Source organism: Onychostoma macrolepis, chromosome 03 (genome assembly GCF_012432095.1).
Source record: "Onychostoma macrolepis isolate SWU-2019 chromosome 03, ASM1243209v1, whole genome shotgun sequence".
NCBI classification, from domain to species: domain Eukaryota; kingdom Metazoa; phylum Chordata; class Actinopteri; order Cypriniformes; family Cyprinidae; genus Onychostoma; species Onychostoma macrolepis.
The window spans coordinates 48,517,040-48,539,846 of NC_081157.1; the positions used below are offsets into that span (position 1 = coordinate 48,517,040).

Here is a 22,807-nt window from a genome sequence, read left to right on the forward strand (position 1 = left end):
TTTTTTAATTATCATTTACTTAAAAATTTTAAGGCAACGGGTTTCCTCAATTTTTTAAAGTTAAGTCAACTTATCACTTTTTACAGTGCAGGGCTGTGTGCTGAGTCCCCTTTTTTACACCCTCTACACCCATGACTGCACCCCCACCCACTCCAGCAACACCATCATCAAGTTCACTGATGATACCACTGTGGTGGGGCACATCTCTGGGGGATGATGATTCAGCTGCTCTCGAGGTGGAGCAGTTGTCAGTGTGGTGTATAGAAAACAACCTGGCCCTGAACATTACCAAGACCAAGGAACTGATTATTGACTACAGGAGAAAGCAAACGGCCATTCAGCCCCTGTTCATCAATGGGGACTGTGTGGAGAGGACCTCCACCTTCTGATCCCACCTCGATGATGACCTGACCTGGAGCACCAACACCACCGCTACCATCAAGAAGGCACATCAGAGATTGTACTTTCTGAGAATTCTTAGGAAAAATCAACTTACACAGAAACTGCTGGTGTCCTTCTACCGCTGCTCCATAGAGAGCATCCTCACATACTGCATCTGTGTGTGGTTTTCCAGCTGCACAGTCGCAGAGAGGAAGGCGCTCCAGAGGGTTGTCAACACGGCCCAAAAGATTATCGGTCACCCCCTCCCTGGAAGATCGGTATAGTTCCCAGTGTCTCAGGAAGGCACATAATATTCTTAGAGACGCATCTCACCCCGGACGCACTCACTTTGAACTGCTGCCCTCAGGCAGACGTTACAGATTAATGAAAACTCGGACTAACAGACTAAAAAACAGTTTCTACCCCAGAGCCATAACTGCACTGAACACAACAAAGATTTAAACACACTCTTAAAAAGATGTGTTAAAACTGAATCAAAATGTGTTAAATTATTACACATCTATGGGTGAGATCTGGAACAACGTTTGTTGTGTTAATTTTAACACATTCACTGTGTTAATGATTTTAACACAGTGAATGCGTCAGAAAGGTTAACATAAAGAAGTGTAAATGTGTAATATTAACACATTATGTGCTGTCCTAGGCTATCTTTGTGGTACCTTGGAATAAAAATGTGGTACTTTTGGCATAAAATCAGTTAAATAAAACAATATAATTTGAATTCAAAATATTTATTGTCATGAAATGTTCACAATAAAATTCATTACAATACACAGAATATAATGATAAAGTTTTCAAGCATAGGGCAGTTTTTTCCTCCATTCCATTGGGCAGATAACCTTGTACATCATTTCAATACTATGTATCTGGGATTAATATAGATTTGATCATCCAAAAAATTTGTCTGAATGTCAAGGGGTCGGGAATCAGACAGATCAGAAGGAATCTTTACTAGTTTATACTCTTCTGTTTTTTTCACTACATATGAATAAAACTGATAGTCAAAATACTTAACATTAAAAATCCTTAAAAAAGCCAACAAAACATTGTTGTCTACCATTGAGAACAAATGAACAACTTCCCCAAACACGGATTCCTGTTCATAAGTGGGTAACATCAAAATGCTCCCTGTTCTGTATGTGTGACCACTGAAATTAATTGAATGTGACACTGTCTCTGTTACCCCAAAGGAGCCCAGTTCCTCACTTATTTTTTTCACCATATTCCAAAGAACGTACAACAATTGGATATGCATTTGGTACAGATATTTTATGAATCAACGGCTCCCCAAATTTCCAACAATGCATTTGCTGTACCTGGTTTTTGAAAGCCAACGTTTTTGATATATTCCTGAAATTGCAAACAACTTGTGCCTGCTGTTTGAGGGGACCGTGCTTTGATTCGAATCTCATACACCACAGTTTAGACAATGGTTCAAACTGAATCATCATGCTAGGATAATGTGTCATAAAGTGGTATTTTGGTAAGAGAGTACGAGAAGGATAAAGTTCTTTGAACAAACTATGATGGTCTATGATAAGCTGTTTCAGGAATACTGCAAGACCTCTGGTTACAGCAGGAGCCAATATAATGCTGCATATCTCATGCAACAAAATGAACAACTGTCAGTGTGCACTTTCAGGACTGACAATGTCCCCCAAAAGAAAAGGCACATTTTGTATGAGACACCACATCTGGGATGCTGTTTGCTTGATTGCAGTCTCAGATTTCAGGTTAAGGATGACACTTGGTTTGTTTTTTGCGTTTGCATAAATTAAGTGCTGAAGTAAAAGTTTGACTTCTTAAGGTGCGACACCCTCGAGCACATCATGCATTACGTCAACACCTACATTTTCAGTTACATGACATAATTCCAAGGTATTCAAACATGACTCTCCTTTGATTCCTGTAGTAGTTACATCATTCAACAGAGCATGCTGATGGTAATTGTGTCTGTCTCTCTTTTAAAGATCGTCTTCATTAAATACACTTTGTGAAGTTGTTTTATCAACAAGGCAAATATGGCAAAACTTATTCACAGAAAAACTCTCTGAATATCCACATAGTGAATGACAAGCCAGATTGTCGGTGGTTAAAAGGCAGACTGTTCCATGTACTGTGTGTGTTTCTCCTCTTATCATTATGTCAATGCATTGTGTCTCTAGAACTTTTATGTCATCTAAAAGAGGCTCAAAGATTTTTTGCAAAGCCATATTTTTCTCTACCAATAGAATTGAAAAGAAGGCAAAGATGAATGTTAGCCAAACTTGAATTATATTCAGGGGTTACGTTTCTCAATGAAAAATACACTGCTCCCATTTTATGGATTTTTGTTTTTGACCCAAGAGGACTTACAGTCTCCAGATCATCAAAGTATAGTTGAATCTGTAGACCATTGTGATGTTTTTTTTTTCAGTTCATACTTTGCAAAATGATCACCATCACAATAGTCATACATCTAAGCATCTGTACTTCTGTGAGACTGAAAATACAGGGTCTGAAATTTCTCATTACCAAAGAGAAATCTTACGGTTTCAAGGATTGAAATGTACTGAAATGTATCAGCTGCGAGTGTTTGTTGTGCAATACCATTTTTTTTTCATGGTGTCAGGTCTATGACCCAAGAACATCTCTTTTGGCTTAACAAGCGAATACTCTGTTTCAAAGAATTTAGCCATTCTATATGGGTTATCTATACTGTTAAGACACTGCCTAGCAGCTTCAAACTCTCATTAATGAACAAAACCCCTCATTGTCATCTGGAACAGCCAAGCTTTTACAAAATGCATTGGTAGAAGCTTGAAGGCTGTCAATAGTCCTGTCCAAAAGTTATTTAGTGCAAGTTACACTTCTTTGTACATCACTCAGTGTTATATTAGAGCAAGAGTACATCTTTGCAGTAAATGTTGCTGCATGACTGGTAACTGACACTGCATCATCGGACTTAGAACACAAAATGGCATTTTCCTCACCATCTGATGTTGCATGAGTTGTCAAATGAGTGTTGCTGCTAATATCTACTTTGTTGTCATCTGAAACGTTGTCTGACTCCTATCTTTCTGAAAGCTGGGCAGCCATGCACAGTAAGCTATCCCCTGGTGAATGCTGTCTTGCAAGATGCTTAGAATAGGAGTTAATGTTTTGGTATGAACGTTGACACTCATTTTGGCTGCAAATTATAGTGTAGTCGTGTCCATCGGATAAGGAATGTATGGTGTGAAGATGCCAGCGTAGTCTCCTGATCTCAGAGATAACTGGCTTTTTACATATTGGACAACAGTAAATGTCAAGCTGATTTAGTCTAAAGCCTGAAGCTTACTAATAAGCTCCAAAACTTTAGATGTTCTTACAGTCTTGGACATTGGCAAGTCATATACATACTCCAAAAAGGTGAAAACTGAAGTAAGTTGCGGAGGATATGAAAGGTTGTAGACCCAGAAGAACTTATTAAACAGCTTATCCACGGCACAGGTTAGGCTCCCATCTTCCAGTGGAATTACAACTTTGCCGTTTTTGGCAAAAATGACGAACTGGTGGGCCTCACTGATCAGGTTTCCAATGCAGACTAGTTGTGGCTGCTGGCTCCTTGTGGCAGTGTCATCACTGTCACATAAACAGGAGATCCTAGTCCCAAACTATATAAAAATGTAGATGAAGATGAAGAGCAAAGGCGACAAGGAGATACAGAGAGAGAGAGAGAGAGAAATACTGAATACTTTTCATGCTACACGTTATTTGTGATGCAGGACACAAGATCATAATGAATAAATAAATAAATAAAACTTACCGGTACAAAATCCAGCAAATATGAAATGGCAGATTTTACACTGCACCGGCTTTGAACGGCACCTCTTCCTGCAGTTGGTGGAAGTAAGTGTGTCAGGACCTGCAGCATGATGTACCACTTCTCATCTATTTAATATAAAAGAGCATAAGATGGTTAGTTACAATTATGTCCGCAGCTAACAAATTAATACATTATAATGCTGAAATAGTGATTAATCCTTGGCTTAAGATGAACTGATTATTTTGTCCAAACAACAGCACAAGATTGATCACAAATTTAAAATTTTTTGAAAATGAAAAATTGAAAAATGACTCGCACTCCCAACTCGCATTGAAATGGCTGTCAAAGATGATCAATAACATACTTAAGCAGTTAATCATTACTTACCATCATTACAGTTTATAAGTTGGTCCAAAAGAGAGGTTACACTTCCTTGCTCAAAAGCTACGATCCGTTTCAGTTTTGGAATTACTGATGACTCCCATTTTCGGATTCAAACATCTTTCCAAACTCTGCATCTAGCTAAAGTAGGGTACAGAATAGCAGATTCTGAGATTTCAGAAAACCTTATAACAATTAGTGATTTAAACTCTTTCTGGTAAATACATTTTACCAGAAAACTAATTTTACATTTTACATAGAAAATACATTTTCTAAACCATAGTGTTGTTGCAAAGTCCTAGGTTAACTTCACTTGTATTACAGCAGCAGGAAAAATGCATCAAAGATGCCAGTCAAAAATCCGTAACGTTAAACAAGTGCGAGTTTAATAAACACAAAAATTCAAAATGTACAAAATTCCTGTTGTTTCCTGTATCCTATTATATTACACTTGTCAAACCTTTATCTTGTGTTATCTTAAACCTTTAAACACAAGATTTGTCCATAAATGACAGACAAGACGGTAAGAAAACTGTTTCTCCCTTTCTTCCTATGCACGAACCCGTACAAGTTCAATCTTCCGCCACAACAAGTGGGCGTAACCATTAAAGAAACAGAACAGAAATTATACATCAGAAAACATAGAAAATAATACTGAAATATATAAACAGGAAATATCAGAATTGCCTCTCAAAGAAAATTACATAACACTTTATGTAATTATTACTTGTAAAATCAACACTCAAAGCAACAATAATAATATACAAATTGTTGACCTATTAAATTGGCTCTTACACATAGTATAATTTGGAATCTATTGGGGCTGGGTAAAAAAAAAAAAAAGTCTTCTCAATTTTACTCACTTTTTACTCTTTTACAATTTTACTCTTTTGATGAACTGATATTTATTATTAAATCCCAAGATTCTATCTTTTAGTCTGTGCTGTTTTCAGCTGATATGTGAACAAAACTTCACTAAATATTCGTAGTGCTAATATGGCTACAAATTTTCACTATATTGTCACTGTAAAATGCACTAATTCTATTGCTTCATAACAAAAAAATACTTTCTACCACAATACCATTGTCAGGTTAGTTTTACTACAGTAAATCCAGGGTAACTTTTGGTGACTTGTAGATTGAAAAGGCTTCTGGATCATTGTGGCGAAATGTTTCTCATGTTTGTCTCGTGATTTCGCTGAGAATGTCAGCGCTGTTTGATCTGGTTTAAACTAGTTTAAATCCCTGAAACGTGTGTTCTTCATTGAATTTAGATGCTTCTCACAGTCAGTACAGACTTAGAATCTACCTAATAAATTCAATCTAAAAACAAAGCTAGAGTTGATAAAATTCAAATAAAAGTCTTACCAGGGATGGCATGTCAATGAAGCGGGGGTACTGTTGGCAAATGTCACCAACTGTTGGTGACTCCTTGCTGATCCAGTTCCTACGAGGAACGAATGTCTTTTCCATTGCAGTTTTGATGGAGGCGATGTTCTCAGATGATGGCTTTATTCTCTTGATGAGTGTCAACCATTCATTTGGGTCTTCATCATTAGATGATGTTACTAAGGCTCCTGCTGACACACTGCAGGGAGCTTTCCTTTTTCTCTGATAGCGTCGCTGTCCCTCTTCAAGATGCCACCTCATATTTCGAAGTTTCATTTCGATGAATCCTTTATGGGACACAGGGTCATACAGATGCTCCTGCAAACACATTTTACTTAAAAGTTGAAGTTTTAAACAACAAATCATTTTGCCAATAAAATATACATTTCAGCAGAACTGTGAGCTAAATTATGCTAGATTAAATGTTAATACTTACATATCCTTCATTCTATCCAGCAATGCTGAGATTTAGAGAGGGAAAGACGGCAATCAAAGATTTAGCTAAATTCAGCTTGTCAGCAGGAGAGGGGTAACTGTTTGAGACAAAAACATGATACACATGCAAGAAATTACTATAAAAATCTTTATCAACAACAACAAAAGAATAATGTAATGAAGAATAAAATACATTTGAATAATCAATACTATTTTTGTATCATTATAGAGCTGAACAACCTGATACGAATTATATATTATTGCAATTTTAAACATTTTGCAATATGCAGAGTATTGCAATAATAATAATAATAATAATAAAAGACTTATATGATATATTTATCTTTTTAAAGGTTTCAAGGTATAACACGGTTTGAAAAAAATCAAAAATTGTCTATTGTACCATTCCTGTTTTTAATGTCTCATAAAAGACAGAAGGTACAGGATTCCCTAATGAAGATGGCTGCACCTCTTTACAAAGTGCATATGCTATGTGTTGCTTAAAATATATTGTGTTCAATGGAAAAATGTTTTTTTTACTCAGACATTTAAAGTTAACAAATCTTAAAGCTGTAATTGCAGTAACAAAATACTTTGAAACTGTAATATTTCTGCTAAAGGTTATCATACCAACAAAATTTCATACCGGCACATGCCTAATCGCAAGTGAAAGTTTAGCATTACAGCTAGCTTGTGTTTACGTGTCAAATTAACATGGGCAGAGCAGTCAATGTTCAGAAATATGTGAGAACGTGCTTACCGTATACACAGCTCACTGTGCTGAAAGATATTTAAAAGTATAATTATTATTTCCCGCATTGCATGCAGAGCTTAGGACAAAATTATGCACAATACTCGTGATCATGAGCTGAAATGCACTCCATAAAAATATCAATACTTGGTGTCTATGAATCAATACAGTATCCCCACGCAAAATACCCCTCCCCCAACCCCTAGTTTATGGTATGTCACTTTACATCATAACACAGTTACAGTAATGAATTGATTCTGTCTTTTTACCATGACAAACTTACGTGTTTTGCAACAAGATCACCAACGCTGTTAGTGATGATCTTTTTTCTTCGGTCTGTAGATAACATGCATGTACGCTGATATTCAGCCATTATATCTGACACCTTCCTGGTCAGGAAGGACCGTAATGGTAGAGAGTCATCAGTCTAATAAAGAATCAAATGAACAGATCAAAAATTAAGAATGTTTGATTTAGTATAAATGAATAATTTAATAAGAGTATTCCTACAGTGCTCACCTGAATGTTTTCAATCTGGGGAGGCTGAATGGGGATTTTGGGCAAAGTGTGGTACTGTTCTGACAGTGGAGAGGGTGTGGCCCCAGCACAAGCAATCATTTGAATTTTTGTGCCAAAACATTTTTGCACAATTATTTAGCAAATAATTAACCGTCTATGGCATTTTGACAATAAAGAAAATAGATTTTATAGCCTGTTAAAAGCGTGCTAAAATGGCACAAAACCATACTTACCCCATAATCAACTTAATTTCAGATCGACTACAATTACACTTTTGACATAATCCATACCAATCACACCAATTTTTCAATGTTACTGGCACAATTTCACTGTTCACTGACAACGTCTATAGGGTAATATTGAGAAAAACTAACTTTAAGGGTGCGGTCACATTTACTGTTAATGTTTGGCAGAACTTTGCTTGCGAAATCCAGTCATTTTAATATAAATTCTTTTGTAAAATTATATGTTAACTGTGCTTCGTGCATCGATACACCATAATGGTCAATTATTCCATTTTGCCCTGTGAAAGTTTGCTAATATTGAAATATTTATAAAAAATATTTGAAATATTTATAAAAGTGCCTTAACAGTTCTGTTGGAAACCAAACTAAACCTATTAACTTAACAGCAGCAGAATATGTAGTTTTCGCATGTAAGTTAAAAAAACAATTTTAGTACAGCTTACCTCAAAAATCTTCTTAGCAGTCACCATCGCGACTTATCTTATCTGTCCTCTGTTGCAAAAAGTAGTGGTGCTTTTTTCCTTTTGTGCCGTCTATTTTCTACCTTCCTTACAGGATCAGCATGTCGCTGTGCCCTCTGTTGTCCTTGCCTTTCTGCTGCTGAGAGTTTAATTTACCTGTAATTCAGTTTCTTTAGCCTGTAATGATATAAAACAAATAAATAACCCAGAATCCAAAATAAACATAATATTAATGCAAAATACTTCAACGTGATTGGGAACATTTGACTCCGTTATTGCCAACTCTGTTTTCATTAAACTTTTTAAACCACTAACAGAGTTGACAATAACAGAGTTGACATCTTACACCATTTTGTGCTTTAGCTCAAGATGCTAACCCTCAAACCAGATACTACATGGCATGTCCAAAACAGAATTTTATGGATTTCCATTATATTATTGTTTTTAAAAAGTAAATGAGAGATTCACTGCAAAATCACAATAACAGATTTGACAAATAATTAATCTACTATTGGTGTATTCTAAACATTTTGTGCAAATTAATGAGAATAAAGAATAAAGACATACAGTATATCAATGCCTTCCAAAGATTCCTGTCAGGGGAAGTGACAACACTTGGTGCAAGTCACATGTTTTTTCTATGAATGCTTTAAAGATTTTTATGCCTTTTTATAACGGTAACAGAGTTGACCAGAACGTAGGGACAGACACAAAATATATTTTTTTTATTAATGAAATTACAAATATTAGATATTATATGCAAATGTTTATGTAACAGAGTAAACACAAAAATATGAAAATTAGACTTCATGATAATCATATCATTTCATGATAATTCAAGCTGAATGTATGAATCAGGAGGCAAAGACAGTCAATAATAGGTGTAGTGGAAGTCTTTCAGTTATTATTTTCCACCCGCCAGCCCAAAAAGCGGAATCCAGCGGCCTGGTCGAAGGTTTAATGCATATTTGGTCTTTTACTTGCGCTTCTGAATTGATCAGGATTTAGTTTCAATTTTAGTCTAGCTCTGTGTTCAATCTGACTCCAATTTCAAGTGATTATTAAGTTTAGGCAATATTCTTAATTAAAAACTGATCACAAATATCGATTATTCATTTAGATATTTGATTATTCTGAAAATCCCATACTTTCAATTCTTCGTTCATTAGGGACCAGGTATCACACGGTAATTACACTTCGGCCGATTTTAGTGAATCCACGGACACAAACTTGTCAGTTCTAAACTTACTCAGAGGGTGCAGAGTGGTTATAATACCTTTAAGTGAGCTGCTCCTGCATACTCATAACAAAAAGTGTTTTTTTTTTTTTTTCCTATAACCACGAGAGCTACACCGTGTTAAGCCAGGGACAGTCAGAAATCCAAGGTCCCTCATGGTGCTCCCCATGGTTCATCCATCGGTGCTTGGCATGATCTGTCCTGAGCGCAGATTTGCGGAAATACCACTACACATTAATCTACTTGAAAAATGATTTCAGAAGAGATCAGAATAAATCAAATATGACAATTTATTATTACTCAGATAAAGTTGTATCACGCCAATTATATAACCAATTCAAAGATATCAAATCATCTCAATACGAAGCATCAAATTCTCAAAGATTAATCTAAGAGTAAAACAGGCATACCTGACGTTGGGAAATGCGTAGTATGGAGTGTAGAGACACCACACTACGGGTTTATTCTGGCTACAGAATCGCAATGACTGATTTGCAACTTTCCCTTAAATACTACCAGAACAAAAGCAGAGAAATCTTTAAATCAGTTGTAAAAACATAAAAGACCTTTTGGTGTTTTTGGTTCTCGTGCTCCAGAGTCGCACCTGGATGAAGATGGATAAACATTTCCGCAGACCCCTAAAGGGGGACACACCCCCTCCTCAGCAGAACACAATTCTACAAAAGTTTTCAATATTTATCATAATACAAGTGACTACTGTAAAACTGAGACCAATTTACCAATCGCACAGAGACCTTTAAAATGATACCAAACATGAAAGGAAAAAAACAACATTCACAAGCTATAACACTATAACAATTAGAAACTAATTGTTCAGAGAGCTTGAACATATTTTATAGTTTTGAGAGAAAAAGTTCACATCCTGAGAATTGCTGAGAGTTTTTGTTTTTGAATATCAAGAAGCACCGATAAAAATACCAGATGGATCAGCAGTATCAGTAAGAGCAGTAATACCTTTAAAACCTTAACAATATCCATCCCTACGCAGCACACAGGTTTTTCATGCTTTTAAAACCTGTAAAAGTTTCCTGCCACAAACAGGACAGACGTGAGGCTTTTAATTTGTCTGAATTGTCTGGTGAGGCAGCGCTTTAGTGTGAATTCTCATGTGATGATTAAATCCTCATTTACATATCCATATTGAGAGCAGCTGAAAGGCTTTTAGCCAGCATGACTTAACATGTGCTTCTTAAGGTTTGTTTTACGTGTGAAACTCTTTCCACACTGAGAGCAGATGAAAGGCTTTATTCCAGTATGAGTTAACATGTGAGTCTTAAGGTGTCCTTTACGTGTGAAAGACTTTCCACACTGAGAGCAGATGAAAGGTTTTTCTGAAGAGTGAGTTACCAAATGATTCTCAAGGTGTTCTTTCTGTGTAAAACTATTTCCACACTGAGAGCAGTTGAAAGGCTTTATTCCAGCATGAATTAACATGTGCTTCTCAAGGCTTGCTTTACGTGTGAAAGTGTTTCCACACTGAGAGCAGCTGAAAGGCTTTTCTGAAGAGTGAGTTACCAAATGATACTTAAGGTGCACTTTCTGTGTAAAACTCTTTCCACACTGAGCGCAGGTAAAAGGCTTTATTCCAGCATGAATTAACATGTGATCTTAAGGTTTTTATTGCAAGTGAAAGTGTTTCCGCACTGAAAACAGCTGAAAGGCTTTTCCTCACTATGAATTCTCATGTGATTAATAAGGCCTCCTTTCTGTTTGTAATTCTTTCTGCACTGAGAGCAGCTGAAAGGCCTTTTGACGTCTGTTATTTGAATGCTGCAACTCACTGATTTTTCTCCATTGACATCATGATCTTTCTGATCCTGATATTTCTCCTCCACCTCATTCAGATCTTGTCTTTCTTCTTTCATTTTCTTCAGGCCTAAAAATAAATTATAAAGATGAAAATCACTTGAGACATTTAAAATATAAAAAGGATACAATATTTGTGTACAGACGAAAATTATGTCAAAACTGTCCCAGTTCACACAGATCCATGAAACGACTAAAAACGCTGCATTATGGCTGCAGGCCAGTAGATGGCGATGTCATTTTGTAAAGAAACATTACACATCTATAGACTGAACATGCATTGAAAGCATGAAGGCTGTCTTTATAGATGCTATAGTGAATTTCGAGTTTCGTCTTCCACCACATCCGCTCAGCTTTTCTGCATTGTCTTTTCATACTCTGAACTGCTGTTGATTTTCTCCAAGATGATTTTTGTCTGCCAGTCTTTTTACTGACCTTTACCGGAGCAATATCATCAATAACATTCTTAACTTTTGAGTTAAATTAATCCAGGAGAAGATCAACAGTGTCTGCAGAAATGCTTGGAGTTGAAGATGTAGCCTTCATAAATAGCGCACTAGTGTTCTCGTTAATGCATCTCTTTCTGACAGAGACAGATTCATTGGTAACAGAGATCAATATATCAAAGAAAATACAGAAGTGATCAGACAGTGCTACATCCTTAATAACAATGGATGAAATCTTTAGACCTCTACTGATGAGTAAATCTAGAGTGTGTCCACGAATGTGTGTGGGTCCATGCACATGCTGAATCAGGTGTAGCCTAAATTGAAAATGTAAATTTACACTAATATTGCCTTTTTTTTTTTTTTTGCTGAACTGCTATTTAAAATCAATGTCAAGTCACCTTTATTTATATAGCGCTTTTAACAATACAGATTGTGTCAAAGCACTTAACAGTATCAAATTGGAGGATAGAGTGTCAATAATGTATAATGATAAGATTAAACACTCAATTTTCAGTTAAAGGCATTTCATTATTTAATTCAGAGATGTCATTGTCTAGCTCAGTTTAGTTTAGATAGTCGCTAGAAATTAAGCATCACATTTGCAGTCTTGGATGTTCAGGGAAAATTGCATTCTCGTAGGTTCTAGAGCGAAATGAGAAAGTAACTGTAATAATCTTTATAATAATCTTTTATATTATTGAATCTTCAAACTTCGAATTATGCCCTACTGTAAGTGACGGTATGTTCCTCATTCCGCACCTCATGCGCATATCCATTGCAAATAGCGCAGCCTGTTCATTATTAAAATAAAACAAAATCACCAATACGGATAAAATGTTACACAGTCAATTTAAATCGTCTATATTATAGTCTGTGCTGTAGCTACAGCGTGAGCCCTGGTCCACTCCAGTTTGGCACATTTTTGTTCATTATGATTTTTTTTCTGTTGATATTGGAACGTACAAAGCTCAGTTAGTTTAATAAATAATTGTTTAGTTTCAAATACATTGCGGATATGGAAACATTTGGATTTGTGCAGAAAGAGCGGTGCATGAGCCCATACTTTTATTTTCGCCTTAAATTACAAGTTACAATTCACCAATTCCAAAACAACTTGAGTAAAAGTCTTAGAGTATCTGATTTTAACAGTACTTAAGTATTTTACTTATACTAAATATAGGCTCAAAGATGCACTTGTCAAAGAGACATGCCAGTCAAAAACTGTAACGTTGTGGAGAAGCTGGTGAAAACAGAGGAAAGGATCTGAGTGCAGATATTTCATGGAAAAGCTAAAACAAACAACAAGCCAAAAACCAAAGGGAACAAAGAACAGAATGACGGGCAAACAGACAACCATTACATTCAACAACTCACAAAGAACTAAAGAAACACTAGGGCTGTATATACAGTATACAGGAGGCTAACAAGCTGAACAAGATAAGATACAAACTGACTACAAGCACCACTGGAGACTGGAAGTGGCAAAAGTCCAAGACAAGGCACAGAAAACGCAACAAAAACAAGAAAGAGCTGATTTGTGAGGCTATATTAAATCACGCTTATTTTCTGAAACCAAAATAAAACTGAACACCTCAAACAAGCTAGGCAATATCGCGTTCATAATCGAAGACGAATCGCCTTCGATTATGAACGTGGTTTAGCGTAGCTTGTCAGTGAACTACGGCACTATGTATTAACTGCTGCTCCATCTGAAAGCAGCTGATGGCGATTTACTGCTAATCACGAAACCGGCTTTACTGACGAGATGCGCATGATAATCGAATACGATTAATTGCACAGCCCTACTTCAGTGTAACTGATAAATAAACTAAATGTTAAATAAAATTAAAAAGTCGAAGTCCTCTTGCACTGGATGTGCTGGTTTCGGCCTCATTGGCAACTGCAGTCATGTCCTCATCTCATTTATGAAAGCAGCCTTCAAAATAATCCAACTGAGGTGCGTAGACCAAAAAAAGTTCCCAAAAAGTAAGAGCTTGAAGAAGTTCCGCACACTCTCAAACATCAAAAGATTCACAAGCTGTCACGGTGTGGTGCGGGAGAGAAGCACGACGATGAAGGATAGTGAGAAACAGTCTTTAATAATCCACATAGGTAATCCAATATGAGAGGGTAGACACCACAAGCATACATAGACGAGATCGGACAAAGAAACACAGAACTGAATGCAACTTATAAGGGGGACGTAATTAAGGATAATGAGGAGACACACCTGAACACAATGATACCATAAATGAGACAGAAACTAGGTCACACATGGGGAATGAAAACACAAACAAAAGTCCATAACTGTGACAGTTCAGGGGTGTGACATTACTCCCCCCTCCCGGAAGGTGCGTCCTTGCACCGTGGAACAACAGAGGGGGGGGAATGGGTGGGAATAATGGCGGAGGCTCAGGAGGACGGACAACCGGGAGGGGGCCGGCAGACAGAGACCAGGGAGGCGACGAAGGAGGGAGGAGCCAGGGAGAAGACAGGAGGGACCCGGAGCAGGAGGAGCCCGGCAGGACCCAGGCCACAGCCATGAAGACGGCCCAGGGTGGAGCCGACGGAGGGAGGAGCCGAGACCAGGGAGGCAACGAAGGAGGGAGGAGCCTGGGAGAAGACAGGAGGGACCCGGAGCAGGAGGAGCCCGGCAGGACCCAGGCCACAGCCATGAAGGACCAGGGTGGAGCCAACGGAGGGAGGAGCCATGGAGGAGGAATGGCCGCCAACTCCAAGGGGCCGACTGACGGCGGCAGAGCAGGTGGAGGAGGAGCCCGGGCGAAGCCGAGGATCCGGAGGGCCAAGGTGGAGCCGAGGGCTCTGGCGACCGAGGCGAAGACGGAGATCAGGAGGTACGCGGCGGAGCTGGAGCAACTGAGGACCCAGGTGGAGCTGGAGGGAGGGAGGAGCCCAACGGAGCCGGTGGGGCGGAGCAACGAGGCACAGCCGGAGGAGTGGAGTCCTGAGGCGATGGCGGGATGACGACCGACCAAGGCGAAGCCGGAGGGACGAGGGAGCCCGGTGGAGCTGGAGGATCGACGGGCGACGGTGGAGATGAGGGAGCTAGGAGCTGAGGTGGAGCCGCTGGGTCGGAGGGCCGAGGTGGAGTCCAGGACTCAAAGGCTGGAAGCGGAGACGAGGGATCCCCCAGCCACGACAGGCAGACCCGCGGCGATCCCACCGCACAGATGGTGGGCTGAGGGTGAGCAGAGGGACTGCCAGGATGCAGCGGTGGCAGGGCTGAAGTGGTAGGGACGATAGGAGGAGGCAGGAGAGGGAGGGAGGGTGGGTGGGAAATCCGGGTAGGTAGGCAATTCAGGGTAGTCAGAGACTTCAGATGAAGGCGGAAGCAGAGAGGGCATGTCTGCATGAGTTTCCCAGTCTATTAAGTCCCCAGAGTCCTGCGACTGCTCACCCTCAGCGGCGGTGCAGTGGGCGGGGCTTTCTTCAGCACCCTCACGCTCCACTGTAACTTCCACTGTCGCGTGCGATGTAGCCGGCTCTCGCACCTGATCGGACGGTCCATGAGGCTCTGGCTCCGGGGCAATCTCCAGCTCAGTCGCTCCTTCTTGCGATGGCTCGTGGGTTGCTATGGGCTCTGGCTCTCCGTCCGCGGTGGGCTCGGGCTGACGCTCTGCGGCTCGGGGTGATGGTGGGCTGGGCTGTGGGTCAAGAGTGGGGCTGGTGTCGTCGTCCCCGATGTCCACAGTCAGTGGAGATTTGCAGGACACCAGCACCCACTCTATGAAGGCAGCGAGGCTCTCTCGAGGACCATCCTCGGACAGCTGCGCTCGTGTGGAGGAGTTCAGTCCAGTTTGGTAAAACGAGCAGAGGCAGCTGTCCGGGTAGTGTGTCAGATTGGCCAGAAAAACAAAGTCTTCGGTGTGGTCCTCGAGAGAGCGGTCCCCCTGCTCCAGCAGGAGGACGAGGACTGCAGGATTATTCATGACAAAAAAAACAAAACTGACAAAAAAAACTAAAACAAAACGCGGGGGAAACACGCCGCTTACTTTATAGGGTCCGATCTTCTGTCACGGTGTGGTGCGGGAGAGAAGCACGACGATGAAGGATAGTGAGAAACAGTCTTTAATAATCCACATAGGTAATCCAATATGAGAGGGTAGACACCACAAGCATACATAGACGAGATCGCAGAAGCAGTTTTAACATTAAGTGACATGACATCTGACGCACAGATGCCATTGGCACATGCCACTATGCTCAGTGACACTTCCGGTTTTCAGTGGCATGTGCCAGTAGAGAGTGGCATGTGTCACTAAAACCTGTGACACTTGTCAATGGACTGCGTCTTGTGTCACGGACATTGTCGCGGTGCGTGTCGCACCTTCGGTAGTGACTGACACCTGCCGCTGGGTGCCGCTGCAGAATGTAGACTGCGTGACACACGCACTTAACGGCAGAACGATATTGATTTAATTAACAGTATGTTGCGGTTTGATTTGCATAGATTTGACAGTTCAGCTGTAATTATAAAATAATAGAGACTATGCAGAGGCCATAGCCAAAAAACAAAAAAAGAAAAGAAAAGAAAAATGAAACGTTTTAATCAAAAGTGACTTGCCTATGCGAAATTACATACAAATATAAACTGTCATGAGAAAACTCCACAAACCATTATGTGTCTGCAGAAAGTCAAATGCTTTGACAAAACATTCAGGCAACTCCAGAAGAAATGCATGCTCATAATATATATATATATATATTGTGACGAGCGTCCCGACACTTCATCAGCGTTGCCCTGGAGACAAACACGAAACACCTGCACCTGCTCATCACGACGGGATCGGCCACACCTGCAACTCGTCAGCCCGCGGCCAGATAAGCCGCGTGAGGCTGCACGATGAAGAGAACTCCGCTCAGGCTGAAGACTAATGTGTGTTGTCTCTTTCCTTTCCCTCAGAGGCCAGTGAGTGACCGAGCCCGCTCTGACGAGAGCTGCACGCCACATTCACCGCACCACGAGGAAGCACATTGAGAGCACCACTTCACGCCAGCCTGCCAGCTTTCACCTCGCATCTGCACTTCTTGTTAATAAAAATCCACCCTCCGGGGTATTTATTTGAGCTCTCCTTGTCGCGTGATTCTTCCACCCTGTCACAGTGGTGGAGAATGCGGGCAAGGCGGAGCCTAGACAGCGCAGTTGGGCAACACCTGAAGACATCATCCCCTCTCGCCCGCAAAAGTTCGTGGAGAAGCGCGTGGGACGGAGAAACGACGGAGACGGCCTCCCAGCTACCAAAGGGGTAAGTGACGTTTCCCCACTTGTCATCTTACCCTGTGGTTGGTTGAGGCTGTCGACTAATACCGGTTTCTCTGTCCCTGTTCCGGCGCGGTGCGAGAGGGAGGATCGCCTGGAGAGGAATCCCTGCCCCGCCCACTCCGACCGTATGGAGCCTGGTTGAGGAAGGTAGCACTCCTGCGTGGGCGGCGACCGATGACGGGATGTCGCTGGCCCTCCCCTCATCATCATCACCACCCGTCCCTTATTCGCCGCCTTCACCAGGCTCCCGACTGGAGTGGGTGGATGAGAGGAGGCGTGGGATCAACGCGGGCTGGCGGCGTGTGATGAGGCACAGCTGGACTGAATGAAGCCTCATCACCGCCGCTGTTAAATGCCCAGCGCCTCTCCTCGAGAGACCGGTCTCTTCCCGTGCATGCACGCTGGTGTCCTCGTGGGTCCAGGAAGAGTGCGTGAGGGACATCGCGCCACGGAGATGTGAGCTGCAGAACCCGCGGTCCGGGAGAACGCCGCACCCGTATTACGGCCGTCGGGCCAGGATGCCGGGCCGATCAAGTCCCGCCAAAGGCCGAGGAAGAAGAGGAAGAGCCGCCGCTCAGAAGAAGCCGCCGCCCCTCGTAAACCGGACCAGAGCGGGAGCGCGTGCGGCCACCGGACTCCACCCCTTCCCTGGACCCTTCCCCTTTTGAACACTGCCCTCCTTCACGAGCCCCGCAGCACAACGAGGACACCAGATCCCCCCGTTTTGTTGGACACTTCTTCCCCTGGACACTTTATTTTAGTAATTTTGTTTAATAAAAGCCTCTCCGAGGCCTGACGCCACACCCACTGTGTCTGTCGTTGGCTCCTCCCGTCACAATATATATATATATATATATATATATATATATATATATATATATATATATATATATATAGTGTTTCTTGTTACACAGTTATAATTATAAACTGATTATAAATTGTTTATATATGATTATTATATTACTGTATAGAATATTAAATATTGTATTTTTTTACAGTCATGCCAATAAAGCAATTTTGAATTGAATATTAAAGCAGATGATAATCTGGCGCTGGCCAATGTAAAGTTTATACGGACATCCTAGAATGGGTCTGCGCGATCTCCCACATACCATACCTGGCTGTGTCATTTGGATAGCAGGTTTTCAGTGGCATGTGTCATGAGTTTTAGTGACACATGTCACTGAAAGATGGCATGTGTCACGAGTTTTAGTGACACATGCCACTCTCCACTGACACATGCCAAATGACACAGCCCGGTATTCATTGGCATGTGTTAGTGGAGAGTGGCATGTGTCATTGACATTGTCACGTAAGTGTCGCAGCTATATCTATAGAAGATGCAACTGTGATGCGATATCCTAAACAAATAGCCTCATTTAGTGATTTTAAAAAAGTCAATTAAAGGTATTTGTAAGTCGGTTATACTTTCTCAAATGTTGTGAGTTTATGGCACATCTGTTTTTGAGTGGCAGAACACTGAATGTTGTGCAATAGCCTACAGTGCTATGGTATGTGGGAGATAGCGCAGACCCATTCTAGGATGTCCGTATAAACTTTACATTGGCCAGCGACAGATTATCATCTGCTTTAATATTAAATTCAATTCAAAATTGCAGACTTAGGCTACATTACATTTGCATTGTGAAAAGCCTGTGTCAAGGTCAAGCACACTTCTGAATGGTTGGTGTAAGTTTCATAAGAATAGTAAACATCACTTTATAATGGTTTGTGGAGTTTTCTCATGACAGTTTATATTTTTATGTAATTTCGCATAGGCAAGTGGCAGGTGGCACTTTTGATTAAAACGTTTCATTTTTTTTTATTTTTGGCTATGGCCTCTGCATAGTCTCTATTATTTTATAATTACAGCTGAACTGTCAAATCTATGCAAAAAAAAAATGCGTATTTACATTTGAATGTATTGTACAAAGCAGGCTACTGGAAATAAACTTACAATGAAAAATACACATTAAGGGGCATTAGACACATTTTAATCTTAATAGAGGAATATTTGTTGTACAAAAAAAAACATGAATTTAGCGACGCAATAAATCGTTTACTTGACCGCAACATACTGTTAATTAAATCAATATCGTTCTGCCGTTAAGTGCGTGTGTCACGCAGTCTACATTCTGCAGCGGCACCCAGCGGCAGGTGTCAGTCACTACCGAAGGTGCGACACGCACCGCGACAATGTCCGTGACACAAGACACAGTCCATTGACAAGTGTCACAGGTTTTAGTGACACATGCCACTCTCTACTGGCACATGCCACTGAAAACCGGAAGTGCCACCGGAAGTGTCACTGAGCATAGTGGCATGTGCCAATGGCATCTGTGCGTCAGATGTCATGTCACTTAATGTTAAAACTGCCTCTCCGAGATCGGACAAAGAAACACAGAACTGAATGCAACTTATAAGGGGAACGTAATGATAATGAGGAGACACACCTGAACATAATGATACCATAAATGAGACAGAAACTAAGTCACACATGGGGAATGAAAACACAAACAAAAGTCCATAACTGTGACAGTTCAGGGGTGTGACACAAGCAAGATGAAAGCATGTAGATCAATTGACTGGATAAAAACAGGTGAGCTTACCCTTTAAGCTCACCTTAAAATAAGAAGAAATCTTTAAAAATTACAGCACTGTAAAACCACAGACCAGCAATAAAATTCATTAATAAATTTATAATATTATGGATGTAAAAGTACAAGCCAGTAATGCCTGTGAAGTAATACGTTAGCGTAGCACACAATCTTATACAGCTAGTCAGCTAACTGTGTTCTGTAGCATCTGCGCTATATTGCTAAAACTATCTTTTGGATCTAATGTAATTATATCCCACATCCAAGTTCCAGGTTATATTATGCAAAAATCTGAACATTAATCTCTTAATTTTACAATAAGTAGTGAAACTTACTCAAAATAAAGGCTTAAACATCTAAAAACAAAACAAACAAACAAACAAACAAAAAAAAACATTTAAAGGGTTCCTCTTTTGGTAAAAGTCTCAGTGTGCAATGACCTGATTGACTTGAAATTATAGAAGGTATATAGTAACAAACATATAAATTGGTTAAGACTTCAAGTAGGATAATAAATTATTTTTTCTTTTTATAATCTGATCTCAAAAATTGAAGTGTGCTTAATAGGTATGTTTACCCTACTTTTTAAAGGAATCATGAACTGCATTTTTTTTATTATTATTATTTTATAATGCTTCCTGAGGTGCACCTATAATGTTTTTCCATCAAAATGTTTCTTGAGGTGCACATTTATAATGTCTTTACATAGAAATAAATGATCTGATCTGAACGCTTTGTTTGAAGGGACGTGTCTGCTGTGAGACTTCACTGCTGTAACTGACTAACATAACATCTTTACATAGTAAGAGTATTTGAGACTGCTCCACATGTAATACTTCCTATATTTTTACCATTACAGCTGTTGAGATTATCTTACCATGTAAAGTGGTAATTATAGCGTTACATATTTAGATCTACTCCCATCACATGAAAGGTTGCAGTGATGAGCACTGAGCAGATGACAGTCTGTTTGATCTCATCATTACATCTAGTTTTCTGCACTCTCACGAAATACATTCATCATAACTAACGCCAAACATGATGTAAATACTGTAAAAGGTGAATTGTGTTGTGTAAGAGAACCGCTGATTATAACAAGAGTTTTAAGTGTCCAGATAAACTCCAGCAAACAGGGAGCTTTCTTTGATTGCTTTCTGTAATTTAAAAATTTAAATAAAAGATTAATAATAATTAAAACAAATTCAGTCTCACACGCTCTGAGAACAAAACAGTTTTATGATTCCAAAAAGCAAAAATAAAGTCTAATAATTAAATCTCCTCAGTGTCAGTTCAGGCACATTTCCATAAGAACTTTGAAACATGGATTTAAGACATTTTAATGATAGTTAAGGTCTGATTTTTACATAAAGGATCTGTGGATGTACCACAAACAACCATTAAAGATGAATGAAGAATAAACACCAACCTCCTTGTTCCTCGTGTTTTATTCTCCAGGTTTCTGGTTCCTCTTGTTTTATTCTCCAGGTTTCTGGTTCCTCGTGTTTTATTCTCCAGGTTTCTGGTTCCTCGTGTTTTATTCTCCAGGTTTCTGGTTCCTCGTGTTTTATTCTCCAGGTTTCTGGTTCCTCGTGTTTTATTCTCCAGGTTTCTGGTTCCTCGTGTTTTACTCTGCAGGTTTCTGGTTCCTCGTGTTTTATTCTCCATGTGTCTGGTTCCTTGTGTTTTATTCTCCAGGTTTCTGGTTCCTCCTGTTTTATTCTCCAGGTTTCTGGTTCCTCGTGTTTTATTCTCCAGGTTTCTGGTTCCTCGTGTTTTATTCTCCAGGTTTCTGGTTCACTCGTGTCCTCCTCACTCTCCTCTTTAACAAACACCATCTTCACAGCAGCAGATCTCAGTTCAGATGATACTCCTCCAGATATTCCTGCTTGCTTCAAAACTTAGTCACGACTGTGAGGATGAGAATATTAGAGTTCTTCATTGACCTCATTCAAAACTGTATTTTTCTATTCATAGAAACAACATTTCTAACAGTTTGTATTAAAACAGCATCACAACAAAACAAGAGAGCGCAGTGAAACTAATCTTCTTCCTCTGAGGTTTAATAGTGTTTGGCATCAAACGAATGTGTTTTAGCGCCACCCGCTGGACTGGAGTGAAGCGGCGAGAGGAGGGAAATAATACGAGAAATATTTACTTTAATTTAAATTACAGATTCGCATGGTATTTGATCAACACCAACAGTCTTCGTGAGTGAGGATTGGTAGAGAAAAATGAGAGAAGTGAAATATTTCAGTGAAAATCACACAAGGTTCCCTAATGGCTATATTTTAGGTTATATATATTTTTTTGCAACGTTGCCATAACATCATCTGACTTTATGCTGAGTGTTTGCTGTTAGAAACACATTATTTGAGTCAGGATATATTAAACCCCTATAAAACTGCTCTGTTGAAATACAGTACTGTTACGTTGATATATTTCTCACAATATGCATGTATAAAACATCAGCAATACAAAAACAAACACTAACACTCGTCTTCATCAACTACCCAGGTGAAAAACAAGTACACTTCCATGATGTACTTAAAGTGCTCTATTTTCGCGCACTAATTTTGTACTTAATATACTAAAAATGATCCTCTAGTACTTCTTAAGGTCAACTTAAGATCATCTAAGTGTACTCAACTGTGCTGTTTTGAGACACCATGAATATGAACTAAAATGCACTTTTAATATACTACCTTTGTATTTAAAAATTTAGTTACCACTTGTAGTACACTTGAACCCATCTTTCATACACTAGTACACTCAAGTGTACTATAAGTGGTAGCTAAATAATTTTTTTAAATACAAAAGATAGTATGTTAAAAGTGTATTTTAGTTCATATTCATGGTGTCTCAAAATAGCACAGTTGAGTACACTTAGATGATCTTAAGTTGACCTTAAGAAGTACTAAAGGATCATTTTTAGTATATTATGTACAAAATTAGTGCGTGAAAATAGAGCACTTTAAGTACATTATGGAAGTGTACTTGTTTTTCACCTGGGTACTACAGCAGCATAATATGCCTAGGCTATATG

The 22,807-nt window shown here is 39.7% G+C and overlaps 1 protein-coding gene and 1 long non-coding RNA gene across 2 annotated transcripts; both read right to left on the reverse strand.

The window, feature by feature from the left end:
- Nucleotides 1-329: 329 nt before the first annotated feature.
- Nucleotides 330-10,789, reverse strand: LOC131537122 (uncharacterized). The gene is made up of 8 exons (XR_009270163.1): nucleotides 9,647-10,789; nucleotides 7,429-8,547; nucleotides 7,155-7,174; nucleotides 6,396-6,492; nucleotides 5,939-6,277; nucleotides 4,577-4,711; nucleotides 4,190-4,314; nucleotides 330-4,037 (listed from the first exon to the last, which is right to left on the reverse strand). It is a non-coding gene; the product is annotated as an uncharacterized LOC131537122 (long non-coding RNA).
- Nucleotides 10,790-11,223: 434 nt separating this feature from the next.
- LOC131535806 (zinc finger protein 184-like) lies at nucleotides 11,224-21,816 on the reverse strand. Its single transcript, XM_058768312.1, has 2 exons — nucleotides 21,191-21,816; nucleotides 11,224-11,504 (listed from the first exon to the last, which is right to left on the reverse strand). The coding sequence occupies exons 1-2, from the start codon at nucleotides 21,597-21,599 to the stop codon at nucleotides 11,224-11,226; spliced, it is 690 nt and encodes a 229-aa protein (XP_058624295.1). The 5' UTR covers nucleotides 21,600-21,816.
- Nucleotides 21,817-22,807: the final 991 nt, after the last annotated feature.